Source organism: Pan troglodytes, chromosome 7 (assembly GCF_028858775.2).
Source record: "Pan troglodytes isolate AG18354 chromosome 7, NHGRI_mPanTro3-v2.0_pri, whole genome shotgun sequence".
NCBI classification, from domain to species: Eukaryota; Metazoa; Chordata; class Mammalia; order Primates; family Hominidae; genus Pan; species Pan troglodytes.
In genome coordinates this window covers 36450529-36476241 of record NC_072405.2, presented here as the reverse complement: position 1 = coordinate 36476241, position 25713 = coordinate 36450529, and the positions used below count along the sequence as shown (strand labels likewise).

The following is a 25713-nucleotide window of genomic DNA, read 5'->3' as shown; positions in this document are numbered from 1 at the left end:
ACGGGGTTTTGCCATGTTGGCCAGGCTGGTCTCGAACTCCTGACCTCAGGTGATCCGCCCACCTCACTTCCCAAAGTGCTGGGATTACAGACTTGAGCCATTGCGCCTGGCCAAGCTTTTATACCTTATTAAATCACTAGAAAAAGAAGAGCAATTAAACGGAAAGAAAGTAGAATAAAAATAAAAGCAGAAGTCTACAGAGTAGAGGAAATAAAACCAAAAGCTACTTCTTTGAAAAGAACAACAAAATTGATAAACCCCTAACTCGGGTAAACAAGAAAAAAAGAGAAAACACAGATGACGAGTATCAGGGTTGAAACAGGGGTGATCACTAAGATTCCACAGACGTTAAAAGCCTAATAAGGCAACGTAATACCAAAATGTTTGACAAAATGAATGAAACAGACAAATTCCTTGAAAAACGTAACTTATTAAAATGGACACAGATGAAACAGAAAATATGAATAGCTCTATATCTATTAAATGAACTGAATTATGATCTAAAACCCTCCCATAAAGAAAATTCCAGCCCTAGTTTCACTGGTGAGTTCTAGCAAACGTTTATGGAAGAAATCATATTCATGTTACAGGAACACTTTCAGAAAACAGGGGAGGGAACAACACATGCTTACTTGTTTTGTGAAGCCTGCGTTACACTAATACCAACAACTAATACCTGACAACAAAATTATAAAAAAGAAAATTACAGACCACTACCCTGTATGAACATAGACACAAAAATCCTCTACAAAGTATTAGCAAGTTGAATCCAACAATATGTAAAGATGATGATATAACAGGGTTTATCCTAGGAATGTGAGGTTTAATGTTAAAAAAAACACAAAATGATCCATATTACCACAATAAAGGAGGAAAATCATATGACCATTTAAATAGATGCAGAGAAAGCATTAGACAAATGAGTTAACGATAAACCCTTTCAATAAACTTATTCAATCTAATACACGTAACTATAAAAAACCCACAGGCAACACTGCACTTAATAGTGAAATAAAAATGTTTTCCCTGTATCACTGGGAACAAGACAGAGACGCCCACTCTTTCCACTTCTGTTTAACACTGTACGAAAGGTCCTAGGCAGTGCAGTAAGGCAAGAGAAAGAAAAGCATACAAATCCAAAAGGGAAAAGTAAAATGCACTGTATTTGCAGATGACATGATTGTTTAGGAAGTAAATATTAAAGGATTTACAAAAATAGCTTTTAGAATTAAGTAGTGAATTTAGTAAGGTCTTATGACATAACATTAATATATAAAAATCAACTGTATGTATATATATTAGCAGCAAAAATTTGAAAAAATGAAATTTATTGCTGGGCGTGGTGGCTCACGCCTGTAATCCCAGCACTTTGGGAGGCTGAAGTGGGCGGATCACCTGAGGCCGGGAGTTTGAGACCAGCCTGGCCAACATGGTGAAACCCCATCTCTACTAAAAATACAAAAATTAGCCAGGCATGGTGGCAGATGCCTGTAATCCCAGCTACTCGGGAGGCTGAGGCAGGAGAATGTCTTGAGCCCAGAAGGTAGAGGTTGCAGTGAGCTGAGATCACGTCACTGCATTCCAGCCTGGGCGACAGAGCGAGACTCTGATTCAAAAAAAAAAAAAATAATAATAATAATAAAATTTAAAAATGAAATTTACATTTCATTTACTGTAGCACCAAAACACATACAAATAGTTTGAAAAAATTTGTTTACAAAAGGCTTATACAATCTCAACAATGAAGATTGCTAAGAGAATTTAAAAACCTGAGTATACAAGGAGATAGACTATGTTCATGAATTGCAAGAAGCAATAAATTGTCAATTCTTTCCATTTGTTCTATAGTTTTAATACAATTCTAAATCCATTATACTTTTTAATAGAGCATTGGCCAGCTGATTCTAAATTTTACATAGAAATGCAAAGGACCTAGAATTTCTAAAGCAATTTTGAAAAACAATTACAAAGTTAGAAGACTCACATTACCTGACTTCAAGATATACTAAAAAGCCACAGTAATCAAAACAGTGTAGCACTGGCATAAGGACTGAAAAACAGATTGATGAAACAGAAAAGAGCCCAGCCCACATTTACTGAGTCCTTCGATTTTTAACAAAGGTGTGATATAATCCGAATAGGGAAGGAAAATCTTTAAAGAAGTGATGTTAAAGCAACTAGATGTCTATATGGGGAAAAAGGAACCTTGATCCCCACCTCATACTACACATAAGAATTAATTCAAGATGGAACATAAACCTGTAAGTGAAAGCTCAAACCTGTAATTAGAAGAAAACACAGGAGAATATCTTTGTGCCTTGGGAACGTGCAATGGTTTATTAGAGACAATACAGAAAAGCAATAACCATGAAAGAAAACAACTGCTAAATTCTACTTTATCAAAATTAAAAACTTTGGCTAAATGATATTATTAACATAACAAACAGCCAAACTACAGACTGGGTTTTCATGTTTGCAAAATATAGAGCTGACAAAGGACTGGCAGCTAGGATATACAACCACCCAATCAAAAATGGGCAAAAGATTTTAATAGATACTTCACAAAGGAAATATACTCAAATAGCATAAGCACATACTAAAAAAGTGTTCAACATCATTAGTCATCAGGCAAAAGCAAACTAAAACCACGAGATACCATTATACGCCCACTAGAATGGCTAAAATTAAAAAGAGTGACTACACCATATGTTGGTGAAGATGTGGTACAACCAAATGTTCATACATTATTGGTGGGAGTACAAATAGTAGAGCCATTTTGGGAAAATGACTGGCGGTTTCTTGTAAAACTAAACTTACGTAGCAATTCTATGTCTATTTATTCCCCCAAGATAAATAAATACATATAGCCACAAAAAGACTTATACAAGAATGTACGCTGAAGTTTTATTCATAATGGCCACAAACAAAACAGCTCAGGCGTCTATCAATAGAAGGATGGTAAACAAACTGTGATCTCTGCATACAATGGAATACTACTCAGCACTAAATAGGTAACAACTAATGAATCACCCAACACATGGATAAATCTCAAAATACTATGCTCAGTGAGAGAGGCCTACAAGTGTATGCTATATGGTTCCATTTATATGAAGTTCTAGAAGAGACAAAACTAATCTGTGATGGGGAAAAAAATCAGAAGAATGGCTGCCTCTGGGAGGCGCAGGGGAGGATTTACTGGCAAGTGGGATGTGGGAACTTTCTGGGATGACGGTGACATTCTGTATCTTAATAGGACTTTGTAGCACAGGTATATGCATTTGTCAAAAATAATCAAATGGTATACTTAATATATGTGTTCACATATATATATATATGTAAAACGCCACAAGTTGTTTTGTACTGTATGTAAACTTACTTCGAAAGAAAAACACTGCAGACAGTGAACACTAGTCAGTGATATGCATGATGAAGTATCCCGGGAGAAGGGTACTGAAGCATACAACTTACTATGAAATTCATCAAAAAAGACAGCGCAAGCACACGCGGGAGACACTGATGAATGGATAGTGGAACTGACAGATATGTGATAAAGCAAGTATCGTAGAATCTAGGTGATGGGTATGTGGATGCTCACTTAAAACTGTTTAATTTTTGTTTCAAATCAAATGCTGAAAGAAAAACCATATCAACTCTCTTAAAGTGACTAAGATTGTATCCTACGTTCTCTGGCCAATGTTAAGGATCCTGGTCACCATGTATGGAAATCTGGGTGACCAAAAGAGAAAGTAAAATGGTCAATAGAAAAAGTGAGAGATAAGCAGTGTCAGCGTCAAAGCCCAGAAATGCAGAAGGTCCTGAGGCCTGCCAGAAATGACACCCAGGGCAGCAGGGCCACAGTCACTCACTCTCAGGTCTCTGTAGGTTCCTTTTGCTTCCGTTGCAGCTGTGCAAGTCTACGAAATTGTCTTCTGGGCCTGGTACCTAGCATTACCTAGCACTTCAGCTTTTCTAAGACAGGTAAGAACATAGTTGGAGGATCTAAAGTCATTAATGGGGCGGGGGGTGGGGGTGGGGGAAGAGGAAGGAACGGGAAATGAATTTAAAATTCCACAGGGAGAAAGTATGACTCACTCACTTTTTAATGGGTAACTACCCTTTAAATTGCATCTTGTGAAAACAGCCAAGGAGCATTAAAGATTGAATGTAAAACTGCTTCTGGGCAAAGCTGATTAAAAAGGAATAAAACTATTTTAAAAGGTTGTTGGAGTTATTTGGCAACATTTGCATTCTAGTGAATGGGTGACTCAGATCCCACTACCGGTCTTTTTCATCTCCAGAGCCTGATTGTTACACGATGACAGTCACCAGTAATTGTTGCTCTCTGGAGACCACTGAAGAATCTCAGTCCAGCTGATAGTACTGAGTGATTAGCACTTTGCTTGATTTAATGAGCCTTCACAAAAGCCATACCTGTTTTGTCCTTGAACTCTCTGTTCACTCAACTTTCCAATTTTTCCATCCACGAGAATATATAACACACTGCTTGCTACTAGCTTGCCATAAATAATAACCAGGCTCTGCTTGCTGGGGCTTTTCTTTACCTTAACTCCTATTCTTTTAAGAAGCAAAACTTTAATCAGGTTCAACATATGAAAACATAGCAGGGACACCTGAGCCAACACAGCAGTAAAACTTGACCCTAACGTGAACAGACTGTTAACCTTAAATGCTGCTTGCTGACTCATAGGTCACAATATATCATTTTTAACCTAATTTAAAATTAATCTTTAAAAAACCCTGCCAAGCTAATGAAAGTCAGTTTACATCTATGTAGTCAGCAAGCAAAAACAAAAGTAAAATAAACATGAAGTTCATCACCTTACATCTAAGAGCGGTGGGCTACGCTGTGCAAACCAACCAGTTTTCACGCATACACTCTGGGCAGGATGAGAGAGAAGGGCAAGGTCAAATCCAAACATTTCCGAGGGCCACATTATGTCAAAACCACAACTTCTCTGGGCTGCTTTTTATTTCACAATTATGCCAACACTTGAAAATACTTTCTGTCTCTAGCTCTATAGCACAAACTAGACTATTATTTCCTCAAATACAAAGTTTCCCACAAAACAAATACAAACTCTATTATGAGGGATTTGTAGTACAGCTTTACCTTAACAAAGCAACAACACGCCACAAATCAGGTCTTTTTTTTTTCCAGATTATCTCATAAAAATATAGAGACTAAGAGAAAAGAGCAAAACATTTAAAGTGTGTGTTGGCAGAATTCAGTGTAATTTATGGATGGTTTTATGGCTCCCAGATTGTACTTTCATTACTTCTCAAGAGGCATTCATGAGATGTGTTGCAATGAAGACCCAAATCATATATAAATTTTTATCTGAAAATAAAGTGTTTGTTGCCCTCTTGAGGTAAATTCAAGAACAGAAACAAAACAACACTGGCACTGCCTAGAATATTACTGAAAGAGGCTTTCTCTTCCACAGGGCTTCTTCTACAAACACATCATGATCTGCACTGAGCTTGCTGGACTAGACAACCCTATTTTCAACCCAGTGATGGAAAACTTACATTCAAGCACCATTAGCACTAGAACATTCCTGCAAAAATAAAATGTTACACCAAGAATAAAGCAAAATTTTTACTTTCAATTGATGAAAATGTCAAACTAGATACATACTAAAAGTTCACTATGCAGATCTTAGTTGGCCTGCTTCTTTTACCTCAGGGGACCCAAACTGCAGGAGATGAAAAGCTTAGTGGCAAATTTTTATGGGGGAGAGAGGCAAGTCTAAGATATTTACAGCTCAATCCCACTTAATATATAAGGTCTTCAAGATAAGAAGACCTTACATATTAAGGTCCAAGAAATGAGTACAGAAGTATATAAGCTTGCATAGAAAAACTTATCTTCATAGATGTCCCTGCCAGGGAATTTTCAGAGCTGAATGAACTGTGGTCAGCAACCCTCTGAGAGAACCTTCTGCTGCCATCCCCGTCACCTGGCTTTGAACTAATAAAGGTTGTTTTTCCTCAATCACATTTTATCTAAGGTATAGTTTGATTTTTCAGTATTATTAAGAGTAATTAGCTGGATGATATCATTACTCCTCTAAAGTTTGAAGACTTCAGCATTTACTAAGTATGACTCATATTAATGATCAGTTTTTTTTGTTGTTGTTTGTTTTTTGAGACACAGTCTCACTCTGTCGCCCAGGCTGGAGTGCAGTAGTGCAATCTTGGCTCACTGCAACCTCTGCCTCCTGGGTTCAAGTGTTTCTGTGCCTCGGCCTCCCAAATAGCTGGGACTAGAGGCACCAGCCTCCATGCCCAGCTAATTTTTACATTTTTAGTAGAGAGGAAGTTTCACCATGTTGGTCAGGCTGGTCTCGAACTCCTGGCCTCAAGCTATCTGCCCGCCTTGGCCTCCCAAAGGGCTGGGATTACAGGCGTGAGCCACTACACCCGGCCTTTTGATCAGTTTTGAACAAGCAGTAACAATGCAGTCGCCATCTCCTCTATTACTAAAGCCCCTGTAAGACGAAGAAATCACAATGCTACAGGTCCAGATTCACGGACACAGAATTCACCTGTTGCATTCCCTAGAGTCAATCAAACAGAAGTGGGCTGCTGTCCACACAAACTCTCCCAGCTGCCAAACCTTTCACATGGGCTCTTTGAGCTACCCTTGGTATTAAATTTTATGAAAAAGCTCCTCTCTTCTTTTCACTTTTACAAACCCAAGGAGAACAAAGGAAGTTAAGGGGGTAGGGGGAGTAGGGAGGGCACAAAAAGATATGGCTGCCCCCAATTCCAAGAAGCAACCCTACCCAGGTCATTAGCTAACTGTTCATTCAAAATTCATTCACGCATTTACTTGTGCTTACTATGTGCCAAGAACTGCTTTACTTACAGGGTAATAAAAACCACTCTTAGGTCTATCCAAAATTTGGTCCTCCACAAAAAATCTTAAGAGGTGGCACTATTTGAACAACCTTATAATTAGCTATATGAAACCCTCACCCCATATAAAAGAGAAGCCAGAGAAAAGCCTGAGGGTGGCAGGGAAGGAGGGCGAGGAAAAACAGGCCATATTCCTTCCAAGATCTTCAAGCTCTGATGATGTGCACACACATGTGCACATACATACAGACACACTCACATTCTGACACCTAGCACAGCTTGCAAAGTTAGGCTCTGAAAGCAAAGCTACCTGGGATTTATATCCCACTCTACCACCAACCACCTCTGCAACTTTGGGCAAATTGCTTATCTCTCTGTGCCTCAGCTTCCTCACCTGTAAAACAGGGATAATCTGAACACTTAACTCAAAGGCTTACTATGAGTACTAAATAAGTGAATATTAAACACCCATGACAACACCTGGCCCACTGTATACAGAGCAAATGTAAATATCCTCCTTTGCTGCCATTTCCCATGTCCTTTCCTCCTCAGCTCTAAGGTCTATGATGACCATTATTCTGCCACCTTTTCTATGCATTTATATACAGATATGTGTGTGTGTATGTGCATAAACACACAAATAATGGGATCGTACTATAAGAATTGCTCTAAAAATTGCTTTTCACTTAGTATACCTTGGAGATCCACAACTCTCCCATGAGGTGGTCTCCTCCATTTACATGGTTGTCAATGTTACCTATGAGCTGATAATCCCCAGTTTCGTACCGTCGGCTCAGACTTCTCTTGTATTCAGAGCCCACCGACATCTCCACTTGAATGTATCACAGGCTCTTCAGACTTCACACATCCAAAACAGAACTCTTGATTTTCTCCCTCTGAGATTTTCTCTGCTCTTCCTGCTATCTTTCCCACCTCAGTATACAGCCCTACCCTACCTTCCTACCATTTCTGACAGCCATAACCTTAGTGTCAGGCTTGATCCCTTCTTTTCTCTTACCCCCATCTCAATCTCCTCTCCATCACCACTGCTGCTGCCCCCATCTGAGCAGGGATGGATGTAATCAGATGGCCTCCTACCTGGTTTCCCACTTTCACCCTGGTACTCCTCTAATCCATTAGCCAGACAGTAGCTGGAATGACCCTACCTGTTAACCAGAACATGCCACTTCCCCTTCATCTGCTCCCTACTGCATTTCAAATAAAACTTCAACTCCTTAAAAGCATGTATCTTGGCCCTTACCTAACACTTCAACCCCGTCTCATGACGTTCTTTCTCTTGTTCACTGGGATCTGACATGGTTTGGGTGTTTGTCCCCTCCACATCTTATGTTGAAATGTGATCCCCAATATTGGAGGTGTGGCCTGGTGGGAGGTGTTTGGGTCCTGGGGCTGGATTCCTCATAAATAAATGGCTTACCACCATCTCCTTGGTGATAAGTGAGTTCTCGCTCAGTTGTTTCACGTGAGATTTGTTGTTTAAAAGAGTGTGGCACCTCCCTGCACCCGTCATGTGATGTACTGGCTCCCCTTCACCTTCCACCATGATTGGAAGCTTCCTGAGGCCTCACCAGAAGCAAATGCCAGTACTATGCTTCATGTGAAGCCTGTAGAACTGGAACCAATTAAACCTCTTTTCTTTATAACTTACCTAGTCTTAGGTGTTCCTTTATAGGGACACAAATGGATTAACACAGGATCTAACCATGCTGGCTTCCTCTCTGTCCCTAGAACACCCCAGGCTGTTTCCCATTTCAGAACCTTTATTTTATCTTTCTTGCTGTTGGCCTAACTCCTCCTTGTACTTCCGGTTTCAGCCTAAATATCACCACTTTCCAGTATCTAAAACAGCACATAGTATCTAGTTGGCCCTCAAGAAGTATTTGTTAAATAAGGAAAATAGTAACTATCCAGGTGTTCCTGCAACTCCTGAAAACAAAAACTATTTTAAGACTTTCACTTCTTAAATCACTGAACTACATACTAACCTGTAATATTCTTCTTGCTAAAAACAAGGTGTCAAAATAATGCATAATTTTGTCAACTAGAATTCAAAATGAGTAAATTAACTTGTGGTTTGAATAACACATGATTTGACAAACATGAGTTTGTCCCCTCTAAAACTCATGTTGAAATTGTCATTGTAACAGTATTAACAGGTGGGACCTCTGAGAGGCGATCTGACCTTGTGGGTAAGATTAATGCCATTATAAAAGGGTGAATTGGTCCGCTTTTTGCTCTTGCCTTTTGCCGTGTGATGACGTAGTAAGAAGGCTCTTGCCAGATGCCAGCACCTTGACATTGGACTTCCCAACCTCCAAAGCTGTGAGCCAATACATTTCTGTGCATTATAAATTACCTGGTCTCAGATATTCTGTTACAGCAGCACAACACGGACTAAGATCCCAATCATAAACAGTTATTATTTAATAATTATGAAATATTTACTCTAAATTAGGTTTTTAAATAACAGTACCTTGTTTTGCTGATTTTACAGCAGCTAAAATACTCCCAGCCCCCTTCTTGGGTGGGCTGAAAAACTCAATCAGGTCAATCAAAACTACTGTCATTTAGACCAGCCTAAGGCTGAAAAGACATTCATGGACCATATTTGGCGAATCTCTCTATTTGAGAATACTACTATGTCAACAAACTGTATTCATTTTTTCTTTAAAAGGATTATTTTCACTGGAAAAGATTATTTCAGCGAAAGCATTATTTTCACTGAAATAATCCTTTCCCATGAAACAGGAAAGATTATGAGAAGTAAGAATGTGGATGCAGGGCAGAAGGCATTCTAGTAGACTACTGCTAGGAGCATAAACTGACAACCACTCTGCAGACTATGATAAAATAAGAATTTCTTACTTGACTGCCTCGTAAATATTGTTGGAAGTATGTCCTGATAAGGCATCATGTAAATTTCGAATAAAATAATCTCTGTATTCTTCTGGAAGGGCCATAAACGTTCCACCCATCACAATAAACTCCACTTTATCCACACTATGACCAAGTTGTTTTAACTGAAAGACAAATTCATCAGCATTAGAATGATATAAGCATAAGGAACTACTCTAAGAAGGCATTGCAAATCTCTTATTTTGCAGTGTTTTCATCAGTACAGTTTAAAAATCAGAAGTAATGAAACACACTTAGCTAATTCTGTGGATAAAAAATAGGCTCAAGTCTGAAAGAAAAAAGTGAGTACAACTCAAATAAGGAGGGAGAATGAGAATATAAAATAACAAATAAGAGGCTTGACTTGAATGCCTACAAAGTGGAAATTTAAAAACACGAAGAATATAAACTAGAAAGCAGTAAAGACAAATATAATACAATACGCAAAACAGTAAGTATTTATTGATCATGTATTTTATGTCAGACTTGGTGGTAAGCCTAGAGGACAAAAAGGTGGCATTTATGGTCAACAATGATACATGAATGATTATGTAACATAATAAGGATTTGATGTAACGGAAGAAAAAAAGAATAGATTAGAAAGAAAAATCAAGACAGCAGTCCAAAATTGATGGATGATTCTAGGCACAGGAGGCACTTCAAGTCTGCTTTCTAAAAAAAAGTGAAAGTCTGATTAAAAATGAAATATTCAGGCCAGGTGCGGTGGCTGATGCCTGTAATCCCAGCACTTAGGAGGACCAGGCTGGCAGATCACCTGAGGTCAGGAGTTCGAGACCAGCCTGGCCAACATGGTGAAACCCCGTCTCTACTAAAAATACAAAAATTAGCCAGACGTGCCGTAATCCCAGCTACTCTGGAGGCTGAGGCAAGAGAATCGCTTGAACCAGGAGGCGGAGGTTGCAGTGACCCAAGATTGTGCCACTGCACTCCAGCCTGGGCAACAAGAGTGACACTCTGTTTAAAAAAATAATAATAATAAAAAAAAAATTAGGTCTCCTCTACTAGTGGAGAGAATGATACAAATCTTTCATTTTGTTGACTACAATAAGCCAAGATTCTAATTTTTAAAAATAGGTATTGAAATTAACACTAATTTCTGAAAATGGCAAAAAATGTATACAGAAAAATTATATATATGCATGTGTGTACATATATCAACACTAAAAGAATACTCTATTTCTATATCTATGGTTCTTTACAAGAGATACTCATCAAAATTACCCTGGTAGTTTTTAAAAATATCTTGCTAGGACCTTAAAGCAGACTTAATCAGAACCTCCTGAGGTGAAGATGTGACACGTTTTGGAGAAGTTACTCAGGTAATTCTAGTGCATTTAAGAAAAGAATCACTGCTCTATGTTCATTTCTAAATCTTGTAAACTATGCTCCTTTTTTTGGTAAACATAAGCATTTCATGCTCAATAGTTTTACATTTTAAATAAATTAACTATCATAGCCCAAAAAGAAATTGAAGCAAAGGTCAGTTTAGAACCCACTGTTTGGAAAAATGTGGGCTCCCCCAGATGGAGTCCTCTCCTGTCACCGACAATCCTGTTCCTCATACGCTTGGGTGACAGCAAAGTGGATATTAAAACTGAACAGTATTCACCAATAAGCCAATAAACAAACCCAGAGACAACTTAACCACTATGGTTATGTATCATTATCTACTTTAGACTTGGATGTGCCTACTATACATTACTATTACAACTATGGACAGTGCTTTACATTTTTTAAATTGGACAAGTTTAAAATAAACTTGTAAATAAAGGAAATCTGTATTAATGTTCAGATTTCTTGAACACTGCAAGGTCATGTACATAGTAGTTGTTTTTAGTCAGCCATACTGAGGTATAATTTAAATACGATAAAATCCACTAACTTTAAGTATACAATGGATGAGAGCTGATAGATATTTAGAGTTATGTAACCACCACCATGACCATGATATAGAACAATGCCATACCCCGACTAGTTCTTTGTACTCCTTTGTAGGAAATTTCCTATTTCCACCCAACAAATCTGTCACAATACTTCTTTTTGAGGCAGGTTCTTGCTGTGTCACCCAGGCTGAAGTGCAGTGGTATGATCACAGCTCACTGCAGCCTTGACCTTCCAGGCTCAAGGGATCCTTCCACCTCAGCCTTCCAAGTAGCTAAGACTTCAGGTGCACACCACAATGCCATGCTAATTTTTGTATTTTTTGTAGATGGGGTTTTGCTATGTTGCCCAGGCTGGTCTCGAACTCTTAGGCTCAAGTGACCTGCTGTCACAGCCTTCCAAAGGGTTGGGATTACAGGCATGAGCCATTGCGCATGGCCAGTCAAAATACTTCTTAATCTGACTTTTGGAAATTAAAAGTCAACACACCCACCCATTGTCTAAGAACTTTCATACATCTTTATTCTACAAATTTCATACTACAAACGACTTTCTACAAATTCAAAAAAACTTAGAGAATATAAAACCCTTAAACAATAAATACAGTCTTTAAAGAAAGTAGTGTTTTTGACCTTGGTAGGCATGGCAAATTCTCCCTCCCTCAAATGGATATTGAAAACTTACAAAGAGGAAAAACACCTTTTTCGTTCTTATTTCAGGTTCAATTTGAATCAAGCAACAATGGCTTCTTACTAAGTATAAACACCTAATTTTTAAGAAACATGTTTTTTAAAAATGTACCTGTTCTATTCGGTGTCTTGTCTGTAGGAAAGGGTCATATCTGGCACGGATAGCTCTCATAGAGGTTGGCTAGAAGAGAAAAATATTGTTATGCCCACATTGAATTAAAACTAAAAAGTAGTTTCAAAAGGACTGTATTAAAAAAAAAAACTCTCCATGGTTCCGAACACTGAAAACATGGCTTGTACCCCCCTTAATTTTTCTCAGTCTTGTCAGGGTTCAAAATAATGTACTGAATCGCATCTGGCAGGTGTCCACTCACGCTGTCATAAACACCTCAACAGCAGGGTGTCTCCTTGGATCACATCTGTCTTTTGTATAAACACTTCTGGAATCCCAGGGTCACCAAAGTGTTCTGCTCACAGACATAGATGTGCATACATATACCAGAATCATATAATAAAGTAACTTTTAAGTAAGCTTCTAAAATACCACACAGTTTGTAATGGCTACCATCATACAGTGGAATACTCTACAGCCACGAAACAATGTACTGACATAAAATGTTCACTAAGATATTGTAAAATAAAAGGCAAAGTGAAAGAGGACTCTGATATGCTACCTTATATGGAATCAGTCGAATAAAGAATATGTCCAGGTTGAGCATCCCTAATCCAAAAATCAAAAATGCTCCAAACCTCAAAATTTTTTGAGTGCCAACATGATGCCATAAGTGGAAAATTCCACACATAAGTACTTAACACAAACTTTGTTTCACGCACAAAATTATTAAAAATATTGTATAAAATTAATTCAGGCTAGGTGTATCAGGTGTACATAAACCCAAAATGAATCTCATGTTCAGATTAGGGTTCCACTCTCAAGATTTCTCACTATGTATATGCGAATATTCCAAAATCCAGAAAAATCCAAAATCCGAAACACTTCTGGTCCCAGGCATTTCACATAAGGGATAGGCAACCTGTGTATGCTGTGTTCCCTAAAATATCCCTGAAGGATGGGGAGGAAATAACAAACAACACTAACTGGTAGGGGGAGGAGTAAAAAAGAGTGGCTAGGGGATAGGAATGAGAGGAAGCCTTTTCACGAAATCATTCCTCTTGTATTTTAAAAAATTTGAACCCTAGAAAACAAGAAAAAAAAAAAGAAAACAGATATGAGAAAAAAGTCACAAGCTTTCCTGGCTTCTGAGGTGTTCTGAGGAGGGTGACTCCTTCAAAAGCGCCTCACTGGCCTTCTGCCTTCTTTCTGGTCTCCACTCTAACCCTTCCTCTACATGGCCATCAAAATGATCTTTCAAAAAACCTAAATCGGATTGTATCATTCCCCTGCCTTAAATCCTAATAGCTTCTCATGACTCCTACACTAAAATGGAAACTCCTTACCTTTGCTTACAAACTCCAGCTCATTTGCACTCCCAGCCTCATGCTTCCCTCACCCCCTGCACTGCACAACACCCCCGTGTCTTTCCTTCCTTGGGCCTCATTCTAGTGACTTCTCTGCTAGGAATGCCCCTTTCACATATTCTTAGGACTAGGTCCTTCTTGTCATTCAGACTCAACTTCAATCTCACTTCACAGAATCCCTTCCTAACGACCACAGCTAAACCATCTCAGCTGCCATCACCTTACTTGATTTTACATCTCTGCTTAGCATTTTTTGAGTGCCTGATACTTTTTCTTGTTTCTTTACTGTCTACCTTCCATTATTAAAATATAAATTCCAGGCTGGGTACAGTGGCTAACGCCTGTAATCCCAGCATTTTGGGAAGCCGAGGCAGGCAGATCACCTAAGGTCAGCAGTTCAAGACCAGGCTGGCCAACATGATGAAACCTTGTCTCTACTAAAAATACAAAAATTAGCTGGGCGTGGTGGTGCTTGCCTGTAGTCCCAGCTACCCGGGAGGCTGAGGCAGAAGAATCACTTGAACCCAGGAGGTGGAGGCTGCAGTGAAGGAGATCGTGCCACTGCACTCTAGCCTGGGTAACAGAGTGAGAATCCATCTCAAAAAAAAAAAGAAAAAAGAAAAAAAAATGTAAATTCCAGAAGACAATGGGACCCTGTCCATTTTCCACTGCTAAAGTGACAGTACAATGTAGTGGTGAGCAGCACAGACTTCGAAACCTGGTTGTCACTTACTAATAGTGTGTCTTTGGGCCAGCTGTTTAAGCCTGCTATGCCCTAGTTTCCTGATTGGCAAACTGGGCTCATGATAGTGTCTATCTTCAAAACACTGCAATAAGGTTTACAGTTGTAAAGCACTTAGAACAGCGTTTTGGATAAGAAGTAAGTATTATTTATGCTTATGTAAGTATTTCTCTAGTGGCTAGAACAATACAGGGCACTAGTAGACACTGGCAAATATTTGGTGAATGAACAGCTTTTAAAATCAGAAAAAAACAAAAACAAAAACAAAAAATTGTCAGAAAGCCAGTACTGGTAAAACCATACTACAGGTAAAGCATGATGCAACATTTCATCAGGACAGCCTCAAAGTTACTGTACCTCATAGCCAGTGTAAGACTGGGTGGAATACTCAAAATCAGAATCAGGTCCACCAGGGCAGTATCTGCCAGTACAACAAAAGAACAAGAATGTCAGATGCAAAACTGAGTTCAACCAGCTAGTTCCAAGCATCTACCATCTCCAAAGAATCCTGATAACAAACGAGCTTCCTTTTCAAATCCTAACAGAAGAATCTACCTTTGCAGTATCTGTAAATAATGTATTTTCTACCAAGAAGTAAATAAGATAAATATGTAAAGGGACACTATTACACCCATTTTCAAAATACTGCAGTTGTGATTATTTCAGAGGTTTAAGCTTTTAGGGGCAAATAACAGAAATGAAGTTTTCCTAAGTTTGAATCAATACTCAGTGTTCTCTTGGGAACCATACTCAAGAAAATCTTTCCCCCCTTTTATCTTCCTACCCGGAATCATGCAAACTCTTCCGCTAATTCTTTCAAATAGGTGAGTTTGAGAAATCTAAAGGTTACGTATAAGGATAATTTTTTATTTTGACATGTTTCTGATCCAAATTCATTTTAAATTTCTGACGTGGAATTTAGGCAGCTCATATTCCCATGTTTCATTTATGAGTTTAACAGAATGTGCTGTTTTGAGTTGCATATCCCAATGTCTACTGTTGTGAGTTCCATAACCTACATTTTTAAAATTGTATATTGCAATAAATTAAAATATTCATATGTTCCAATTTTATTTATTTATTTTGATATGGAGTCTCACTCTGTTGCCCAGGCTGGAGTGCAGTGGCGTGATCTCGGCTCACTGCAACCTCCACCTTCCAGGTTTAAACGATTCTCCTGCCTCAGCCTCCTAAGTAGCTGGGACTAGAAGCGCATGCCACCACGCTTGGCTAATTTTTGTATTTTTAGTAGAGACGGAGTCTCACAGTGCTGGCCAGGCTCGTCTTAACTCCTGACCTCAGGTGATCCACCTGCCTCAGCCTCCCAAAATGCTGGGATTATAGGCGTGAGCCACTTTGCCCGGCCTCATATATTCCAATTTTAAAGCACTAAAATATCTACCAATGGTTGCTTGCTTGAAAGGAGTAATCTATAAATCTATTAAGCTGAAGTTTTAAACATTACCAGGATGTACTGACTAAGGGCTAGAGGGGGCATATTTAGTTTAATTAAAACACACATACAATTTAATAAAATCACCATACTTACACACATATATTTCCTGTAAAACTGATGTGTGGACATCTGTGGGGTTTGCACATCACAGCCACGACAGCAATCTATAAAAGAAAGATGAATAAAAAAGCTATTATAGGATAATTAATATAAAACTCCACAGAGTGCTTATCCCTCGGAAGGAAGGAGAGGAATGCAACCAGAGAGTGGCAAAAAGGGGCTTCAAAGTTATTGACGAGGCTGTATTTCTTAAGCTGGGCAATGGGTACAAGAGTGATCTCTGTTCAATATTAATCATCTTTAAATTGTCCGTATGTAATATATATGTGAAGTTATATTCCATTTTATAATAAATTAAGTACAAAATAATAAATTAACTGTTAAAGCCACAGTGATTCTTAGTCTTTCTCTCTCTGATTGTCTTAGTAAACAGCCTGTAAGAAAAAAATTTCTTTAAGCAATTCTATGAAATTATACATAAACCTAACCTTTGTGACTCAAATGCCTCATGAACACACTGGATCTCAATATTTGCAGCAGGGACTATTAAACTAGCAGCTTCATGTTTCAGGGTCTGGGTGTAAATAACCTCAGAGAGGTCTGACAGAGCCTCAGTGAGGTGAGGACAGGAGGCAGTGGCAGAGACGCAAGATTGGTTACATCCGGGGCACTTGGTCAAATCTGGCCATTTATGAAAGTGAAAGCAAGCCAGGCTTCTTACTATCAGAGAAGTAGCTATAAACATGGAAAGAGAGAGAAGCAGAATGAACTCTGTGGGCTGGGTGGAATTAAAGGTATTGTGGCCAATCAGAGTGTTCAACATATGGTAGACTGATAAATAAATACAAATGGAAATGTGTTACATGTATGTGTGCATGTTATGTATGCAGCTATACATATATATGTCCTCGCTTGGTCCACTGAGAGAGTCTGGCAGCAGCAACACCCTAACAGCAGTAAGCACACCTAGGACTCAGGTCTTAGTATCTAAATATCCTTCTCCAACTAAAAGAAACCAGGGCTCCTTGGGGAAATGGCTGATTCTGGGGCTGGAGCAAAGAAAGTCTAAGATAAGCCTGGAACATTTTCCTTTTTTTTCCTTTTTGAGACAGAGTCTCACTCTGTTGCCCAGGCTGGAGTGCAATGGCGTGATCTTGGCTCACTGCAACCTCCACCTCCTGGGTTCAAGCAATTCTCCTGCCTCAGCCTCCCAAGTAGCTGGGATTACAGGCATGTGCCACCATGCCTGGCTAATTTTTTGTATTTTTTTTTTTTTAGTAGAGACGGGGTTTTGCCATGTTGGCCAGGCTGATCTCAAACTCCTGACCTCAGGTGATCCACCCACCTCGTCCTTCCAAAGTGCTGGGATTACAGGCGTGAGCCACCATGTCTGGCCAAGCCTGGAACATTTTATTGTGCTAGAAAGCTAGAAACTGCTCAAAGAATGATGAGGACATTTAAAAAAGACATAGAAATCAGCTTGAAAAGGCTCCCACTGGTCAAGTCCACAATAATTTGTGCATCAAAATAAATAGTAACAGATGACAACCCACCAAATAGGAAACCATTAATTCCTTCACACAAATAAAGGAGTGAACAGGGTATGTGATGAGAAACAGGATATCCACCTAGTTTCTCAGTATTTCTCCATACAACACTTCTTAATACAAAGTGGAAAAAAATAACTTGACAGAGCATAAGTCTGGTGGACAGCACCTTGATCAAAACGAGGAACATCAGTGATAGGAAAGCCAAACCTACGAACCACTGGATGGGAGATGACGAGAAGAACGTAGTGCCGCTTCTATGATGCACAGGCCGAAGACGAGTAACCTGAATCTCATGATGAGAAAACAGCTGATGAACCCACACTGAGGGACGTGCTACAAAATAACTTGCCTGAAATCTTCAAAAGTGTTTAGATAACGGAGTCCGAAAAAGACAAAGGAAATGTCCAGACTAAAGAGATATGACAATTAAATGCAACAGGTGATTCTGAACTAGGTTCTGTGGGACGTTATTGAAACGGCTGGTGAAACTTAAGTGAGGTCTGAGGCTTAGATGACAGTAATGTATCCAAGTTAACAACCATGGTGTTTCAAGAACACAAACACGAACTCAAATACAAACTCAAAATGGGTTATGGACCTAATTGTCTATATTTAAAAGTTGTGCTCTGAGAAAGACAATGAAAAGACAAGCCACAGACTAGGAGAAAATATCTGCATAATTGGTACCTGATAAACGATTTCCAGCTAAGATATACAAAGAACTCTTAAAACCTAGTAAGAAAACACCCAATTAAGAACAGGGCAAAAGATGTGAATAGATATCTCACTAAAGAAGATATACAGTGGCAAATAAGTATACGGAAAGATGCTCAACATCATGTCATTAGGGAATTACAAACTAAACAACAAGGAGATACCACTGTTCAACTATGAGAATGGCTAAAATCCAAAACACTGGCTGGGCACCATAGCTCACGCCTATAATCACAGCACTTTGGGAGACCAAGCTGGGAGGACTGCTTGAGCCTAGGAGCTCAAGACCATCCTAGGTAACATGGTGAAACCCTGTCTCTACAAAAAACACAAAAATTAGCTGGTGTGGTGGTGCATACCTGTTGTCCCAGTTACTTGGGAGGCTGAGGTGGGAGGATAGCTTGAACCTGGGAGGTTGCTGCAGTGAGCTGTGATCATGCCACCACACTCTAGCCTCAGTGACAGGACAAAACCCTGTCTTAAAATAAATAAATTAATTAAATAAAATCCACAACACCGACATCTCCAAGTGTTAGCAAGGATGTGGAGCATCAGAGTGCGCACTCACTGCTGGTGGGAATGCAAAATGGTGCAGCCACGTTGGAAGAGTTTGCAGTTTTTTACAAAGTGAAGCACAGTCTTACTATATGATCTACCAGCTGCACTTCTTGACAGTTACTCAAGTAAGCTGAAAATGTAGGTGGACACAAAAACCTTCACACAGCTTTGTTTAAAACTGCCAAAAATTGGAAGCAACCAAGATGTCCTTCAATAGGTGAATGAATAAGCAAATAGTGGTACATCCGTACAATGGATTATCATTCAGCAATTAAAAAAAAAGAATGAGCTGCCAAGTCACAAAAAGGCATGGCAGACTTCAATGCATATTGCTAAGTGGAAAGGCTGTATGATTCCAATTACTGTACATGACACTCTGGAAAAAGCAAACTTTATTAAAGACAATAAAACAATCAGTGGTAGTCAGGTTATGTCTAGAACATGCAGAGGGAAAGGGACAAATAGGAGCTGTTTTTTCTGTTTGTTTGTTTGTTTTTTTGAGACAGAATCTCGCTCTGTCACCCAGGCTGGAGTGCAATGGCATTATCTTGGCTCAACGCAACCTCTGCCTCCTGGGTTCAAACTATTCTCCTGCCTCAGCCTCCCAAGTAGCTGGGATTACAAGCGCTCGCCACCATGCCCGGCTAATTTTTGTATTTTTAGTAGAGACGGGGTTTCACCATGTTGGCCAGGCTGGTCTCAAACTCCTGGCTTCAGCTGATCTGCCTACCTCAGCCTCCCAAAGTGCTAGGATTACAGGCATAAGCCACTGCGCCCGGCCACAGATAGATTTTAGGGCAGTGAAACTATTTCATACGACACAGTAATAGTGGATACATGACATTATGCATTGGCAAAACCTATAGAATGTAGAACATAGAGTGTATTCTAATGTATCTACAGGCTTTGGTTAATAATAATGCAACAATATTGGTTCATCAATTCTAACAAACGTACCAAACAATGCAAGATATTAATAATAGGGAAACTGGGGTAGGGGTGAAGGTGCTGGAGGAAGTGTATAAATTTTTTTTCTCTGTAAACCTAAAACTACTGTATAAAATAAACAAAGCACCATCAGAAAAACAGCAAGAATAAAAGCATGGAGGTGAGAATGGCAGTAGATAGGGAATGGCCACCAGCTGTGTGTTTCTGATACTTTCAATAGATCACTCTTGTGACACTGTTAAAGATGCATTTCATGTAGGTAGGACAAAATAGATGCGTAAGGAAATGACTGAAATAATCTAAACAAGAAATAATAAAGGCCAAAGCATTCTTACCAGTGGCAGTAGGAACGGAAAATGCATTTCACATTTTTTGGAAACTGAGTGCACGGTGGTACCATGAACAAACATGGACAGGAAAGGTGAATAAGCAAGTCTGGTATTAGTTTTGGTTATGCTATACTTCAGGAGGTTCTCAGGCAGTCAAAGGACAGATGCCTAACTGACAATCTGACAGGAGTCTGAAGCTCAGGGAATGAACCATTGTTCATGCTGGGAGTCAGCATACATCAATACTAAAATCATCAAATGGATGAGGTTACCAAAGAAAGCATGTAAAATACCAAACACAATGAGCCCAGGACGACAGAAAACATCAACTTTTAGAGGTAAGCACAATAAGGGTAGCCAAGAAAGGACAGAAATGATCAGAGACAGAGGAAGAAACAGAGAGGGTGGTATCACAGAAGCCTCAGTTTGCCAGTCAGGCTGAAAGGTTGCTAAGTTTCTGTCTTCTTTAATGGCAAGCCCACACATAATGCTTAACTCTAAAAAGTCGGCCAGGCACAGTGGCTCACGTCTGTAATCCCAGCACTTTGGGAGGCTGAGGCGGGCAGATCACCTGAGGTCAAGAGTTCGAGACCAGCCTGGCCAACATGGTGAAACGCTGTCTCTACTAAAAATACAAAAATTAGCTGGGCATTGTGGCACATGCCTGTAATCCCAGCTCCTTGGGAGGCTGAGGCACAAGAATCGCTTGAACCTGGGAGGCAGAAGTTGCAGTGAGCCAAGATCGTGCCACTGCACTCCCGCCTGGGCAACAGAACAAGACTGTCTCAGGTAAAAAAAAAAAAAAAAAGAAAGTCAAGACTTATCTATTATGTAAAGAATGTTATTTTATTTATGGATATGGAAGTTAATGCTAAAGAAATTGGCTAAGAGTTAAAAATGGTTGCCCTAGGGTAGAAAAAGGGAGGTGAGGGGCATGGACTATTAGTTTCTCTTAACAAGTTTTTTTGTTTTTTGTTTTGAGATGGAGTCTCGCTTTTTCGCCTAGGCTGGAGTGCAGAGGCATGATCTCAGCTCACTGCAAGCTCCACCTCCCGGGTTCACACCATTCTCCTGCCTCAGCCTCCCGAGTAGCTGGGACTACAGGCCCCCACCACAACGCCCAGCTAATTTTTTTTTTTTTTTTTTTGCATTTTTAGTAGAGACGGGCTTTCGTCGTGTTAGCCAGGATGGTCTTGACCTGACCTTGTGGTCGGCCCACCTCGGCCTCCCAAAGTGCTGGGATTACAGGTGTGAGCCATCGTGCCTGGCTAACAAGCTTTTTACACTAGATACAAACAAACAAAACAAAACAAAAACACTTAAGTACAAAGAAGAGGATATGAGGTTTGGTGGTACATTGTATGTAAAAATTTTAGGGTTTAATTAGCCACAAACTTAAGGTGATCCAGGAGATATGGTCACCAAGTCAACACAAGCTGCCTGGAATATAATATCCCAATTCAAATAACAGAATGAACTTGTGGGGTCACATTAGGAACAGCATTTGGTGCTGGGGACCATATGTTAGGAGGGTCTTAATACCATCAATTTCTGTGCATGTATCTCACACTCATCTTTTTTCATCCTAGAGTCTCCATCCTAACTCAAGTCCTTAACACTGCATACTGACATCATACCAAGAGCGTCTAAACTAGTCTTTTTGTCTCCAAACTACCCTGCATGTTGTATCCAAATTAATTTTCTGAAAATCTACTTTGTTCATATTACTACCTTTTTCAAAACTTTTGTTTCCTATTATCTAGCTGCTTTGCCAGACACTTAAGATTTTTACAAGCTGATCCCGAACTACCTGTTCAACGCACAGTCCTACTCTCCTGAACTGTTAACGCCCTTCGGCATACTCGCTATTCCCTGCATGCACCACGCCCTTCCTGTCATTTCTACCTCTGTGCCTTAGCCCCTGTGTCCTTGCTCCCATGACACTTCGAGCCTGCTCTTCTTGGCTTATGGGTCAAGCAAGCTCTGTGCTTTCTACTGGGCCTTCCCCAGCCCCTTTTGCTGCAGGGACATCGCTGTCGTCTGGACTTCCACAGTGCTCATAATGACCATATATAGAACTACTTTGCACCATTAACTACCTTTCAAAAGTACCTTTCATAAGCATCAATTATATTGAAAGCTACCAGCTTAAGATGGCCAACATTTATCCTGTTGTGATTGTCACCAAGCCTAAATCTATATTTTTAAAGAGGTCAAAACATCATCTACTCCTTTAATCACAATTATATTTTTTTCTCTCTCTGCTCTCCTTGCATTCAGCACAGGTCTCCACTCCAGCACATATCCTAATACAGGGACTTCATTAGTTCAGAATCCCCAACCTCTACCTCACTACACGGGTGTTACATGGAGCAGGGTACTTCTGCCAGAACAGATACCCAGTGTGTCGATACCTCATGAGTTGAATCACTCACCCCACTAGCAGTTCTGATGGGTTTCGCCTTTAACTTGGGAATCAAGACCTTGCGATACTGAGGAGGAACGGCAGCAATGATATCCACCAGGCGGGGCTGGGCGGAAAGGCCATATTTGGCAGCTGTCTTGGTTTTCACCCTGAAAGTAAAGCATCTCACATTATCAAGATTACGGTTATTTAAGGACAAGCTACCAAGAGGATGATCTATAAACAACATCATTAACAACTGTCACTCTCCAATCCCTTCACCACCGTGACAAGGATAGTTTTAAGATCTGTGACTATCAGGGAAATAGAAGAATAAAATTCACGAGTGAATGACTACTTCCCACCCTTGAGTACCAGAAAGAAAACCAGAGGACTATGGAGGGAGAAGGGTCCCTGGACGATGACACAATATAGATCTAGTTCAGAATAGTGCTGCAGCTTCAAAGGACTATTCTGACTCCACCTTTCTCAACCTCAGCACTACTGATGTTTGGGACCATACAGTTCTTTGCTGTGGCAGGTGGCCAGCGAATTGAGGGATGTTTAGCAGCATCCTTGGTCTCTACGTACTACCAGCCTTCTTCTTGTCTTCCTGTTGTAACACTCAAAAATGTCCCTAGACATTGCCAAATGTCCTGAGGAGGAAATCACCCCTGGTTGACAACTACTGTCTTAGACAAAACAACAACAACAATTAAAAAAAAAAAATCAAGGATGGCTATGCAGAACCAAATAGGAAATAAAGTACATATTTTTGAAAGTTTAAAAAAAACTTTTACCAGCTTTTCTTTGTGCCTCCTAGCCAAACTCTTAACAGTCACCCTGTCTTCTAACTTTAATCCATCTAGAAATATCTGTGAAGTGCTCACATATTTGTCAACAAATATTAACTGAGTACCTAACACGTACAAGAGGCTGCCTGAATACCTGCTATGTTCAAATGTACAAGGCACAGTCCTTTCATGTTCTATGTTTACATGTTTGCAGACAGGCGTACCAAGAAAATTAATGTATAAATGATTAAAACATATGTCATAAAACACACACACATACCAACAATGAATGCTTCCAGAGTTCAGGGAGGAATCTGATGTGTGCTGGGGAGATATTCATGGAAATGAGCACAGAAGAAAGAGTAGGTCTCAGTCACTAAAGACACAAAGATGACATGGAGGGCAGACAGGCTGATTTATGTGCAGATGCAAAAACAGGAATGCATATATTTTAAGAAATACAAGCAGACCAACTTGACAGAAAGCAGAAGATTTTCAATGTAAAGGTACAGAGATTTAAAAACTTGGAAAAGCAGGTTGAAGCCAGACTGAGAGACCTTCCAGTAATAGGCTGGTGACATCTGAGGAGGGGTGAGTTTTAAGGACGATGGCAGCTTTAGCTTTAGATGTGCTAAATTAAAGAGAACAACAAATATATATAAGATGTAGAAATGTTCACTAGAAATTAAAGATTTGTATAATCAGGGGTATAACCAGCAAAAAAAGAAAGAAAAACTTCTAAAGACACGGTAGAAAAATCAGTAAAATACAATAACTTTATAGTCAAAAGAGGATATTTACTTATTCCTGTAGCAAATATTTACTAAGCATGAGGATTCAAGGAAGGGGTAAAATATTGCAGCATCTCAAGTATCAGAGAAGAGAGTCTAAGAAAAGGTCATTCCTGTATGTGATGATTAGACGACCTGGGGTTGGGGAGAGAACCCTTTCATTAGGGAAGATCTACATAGAGTGAATATATATTATAGTTTGAAAAAAAAATAGATGCAGAGATGAAAGACAACTCTTATTTGAGACTGTAGGAAAATCCAAGCTGAAAATGATTATGGAGAGGAAGTGGATGAATGTGTCAAAGAGGTTCTACGGCAGGGGAGGGTTGGATTAGATCAGGGGCCCCAAAGGGAGGGTTTTCCTGACAGAAAGCTGCTGCTTCAGCTGAGACAGTAGGGAAGGAAAGTAGGATGTGCAGCGATGCAGCACAGAAGAACATGGGCTCTGGAGACGGCTGACCTAATTCCAAATCCCAGCTCTGCCAATTACTAGTTACTTACCCCTGGACAAATTATTTAACTGCTCTCTGACTCAGATTACCCACCTGTCAAGTGTGGCTGGTATCAGTACCTATCTCACAGAATTTTGAGGGGATTAACTGAGCTAATACATATAATGCACTAGCAACAGTGTCTGGAATACAGTAAGTGCCCAATAAATGTTAGAAGCTATTAGTATTCTTAAGCTAAGACAATTTTGCCATCAAGAAATGAATGACGGCCGGGTGCGGTGGCTCACGCCTGTAATCCCAGCACTTTGGGAGGCCAAGGCGGGCAGATCACGAGGTCAGGAGATCGAGACCGTCCTGGCTAACATGGTGAAACCCCATCTCTACTAAAAATACAAAAAATTAGCCAGGCGTGGTGGCGGGCGCCTGTAGTCCCAGCTACACAGGAGGCTGAGGCAGGAGAATGGCGTTAACCCAGGAGGCGGAACTTGCAAAAAAAAAAAAAAGAAATGAATGACAAGGCAAGGCAGAAAGCTAAAATTCTCAACTAAAATAAAACTTGAGCTGGAAAACAAGTAGTACTAGATAATTTCATAAAAGAGATCTGCTACCTAAGAACAAGCTTGCTCTCTCTTTATATCCACTTACTTATTTAGATCGATGTCTTTCCCCTGCTCGTGGGCTTCAATCAGTTGTTTAATAACATCTCCTATAGTCAGCATCATCAGCTCAGCAGGGCTGAGATCTCCTGGAAAGTTAATATTCAACAATGTCAAAAATCGTATCATTCAATCAAGATTTTAAAATCTGATTTAGTAGCAGTTTTCCATCCGAAACCATACAAATATGCCAAATGAATAGCTCAAGTTCACAAGATGCTAAATCTCTACTGTTTACAATTTGATCATATCTTTTGTATCTTTAAAACAAACGTGGCTTTACATATATATGGGAAAAGCTCCCTTTAGAAGCACATACTCTATGAGATTATTAAAAATAAATACAGGAAAGGATACAGGAGTAGAAACAATGTGAGGAGAAAGAACTTAA

The 25713-nt window shown here is 39.6% G+C and overlaps 1 protein-coding gene across 6 annotated transcripts in view; it reads right to left on the bottom strand.

Annotated features, from left to right (window-relative positions):
* The window catches only part of ELP3 (elongator acetyltransferase complex subunit 3), a 100310-nt gene that overhangs the window by 70530 nt on the left and 4067 nt on the right, over positions 1-25713 (bottom strand). The window contains exons 2-7 of one of the 6 annotated variants that reach the window (XM_001165532.6): positions 25312-25411; positions 22661-22799; positions 16160-16230; positions 14968-15031; positions 12502-12570; positions 9769-9923 (exon numbers count right to left, since the gene is read on the bottom strand). In XM_001165532.6, coding sequence (XP_001165532.1) covers positions 9769-9923; positions 12502-12570; positions 14968-15031; positions 16160-16230; positions 22661-22799; positions 25312-25411 — 598 coding nt within the window. The remainder of the gene's footprint in view (positions 1-9768; positions 9924-12501; positions 12571-14967; positions 15032-16159; positions 16231-22660; positions 22800-25311; positions 25412-25713) is intronic. The other 5 variants (XM_063816976.1, XM_009455087.5, XM_063816975.1 and 2 more) reach the window with 5 other exon arrangements.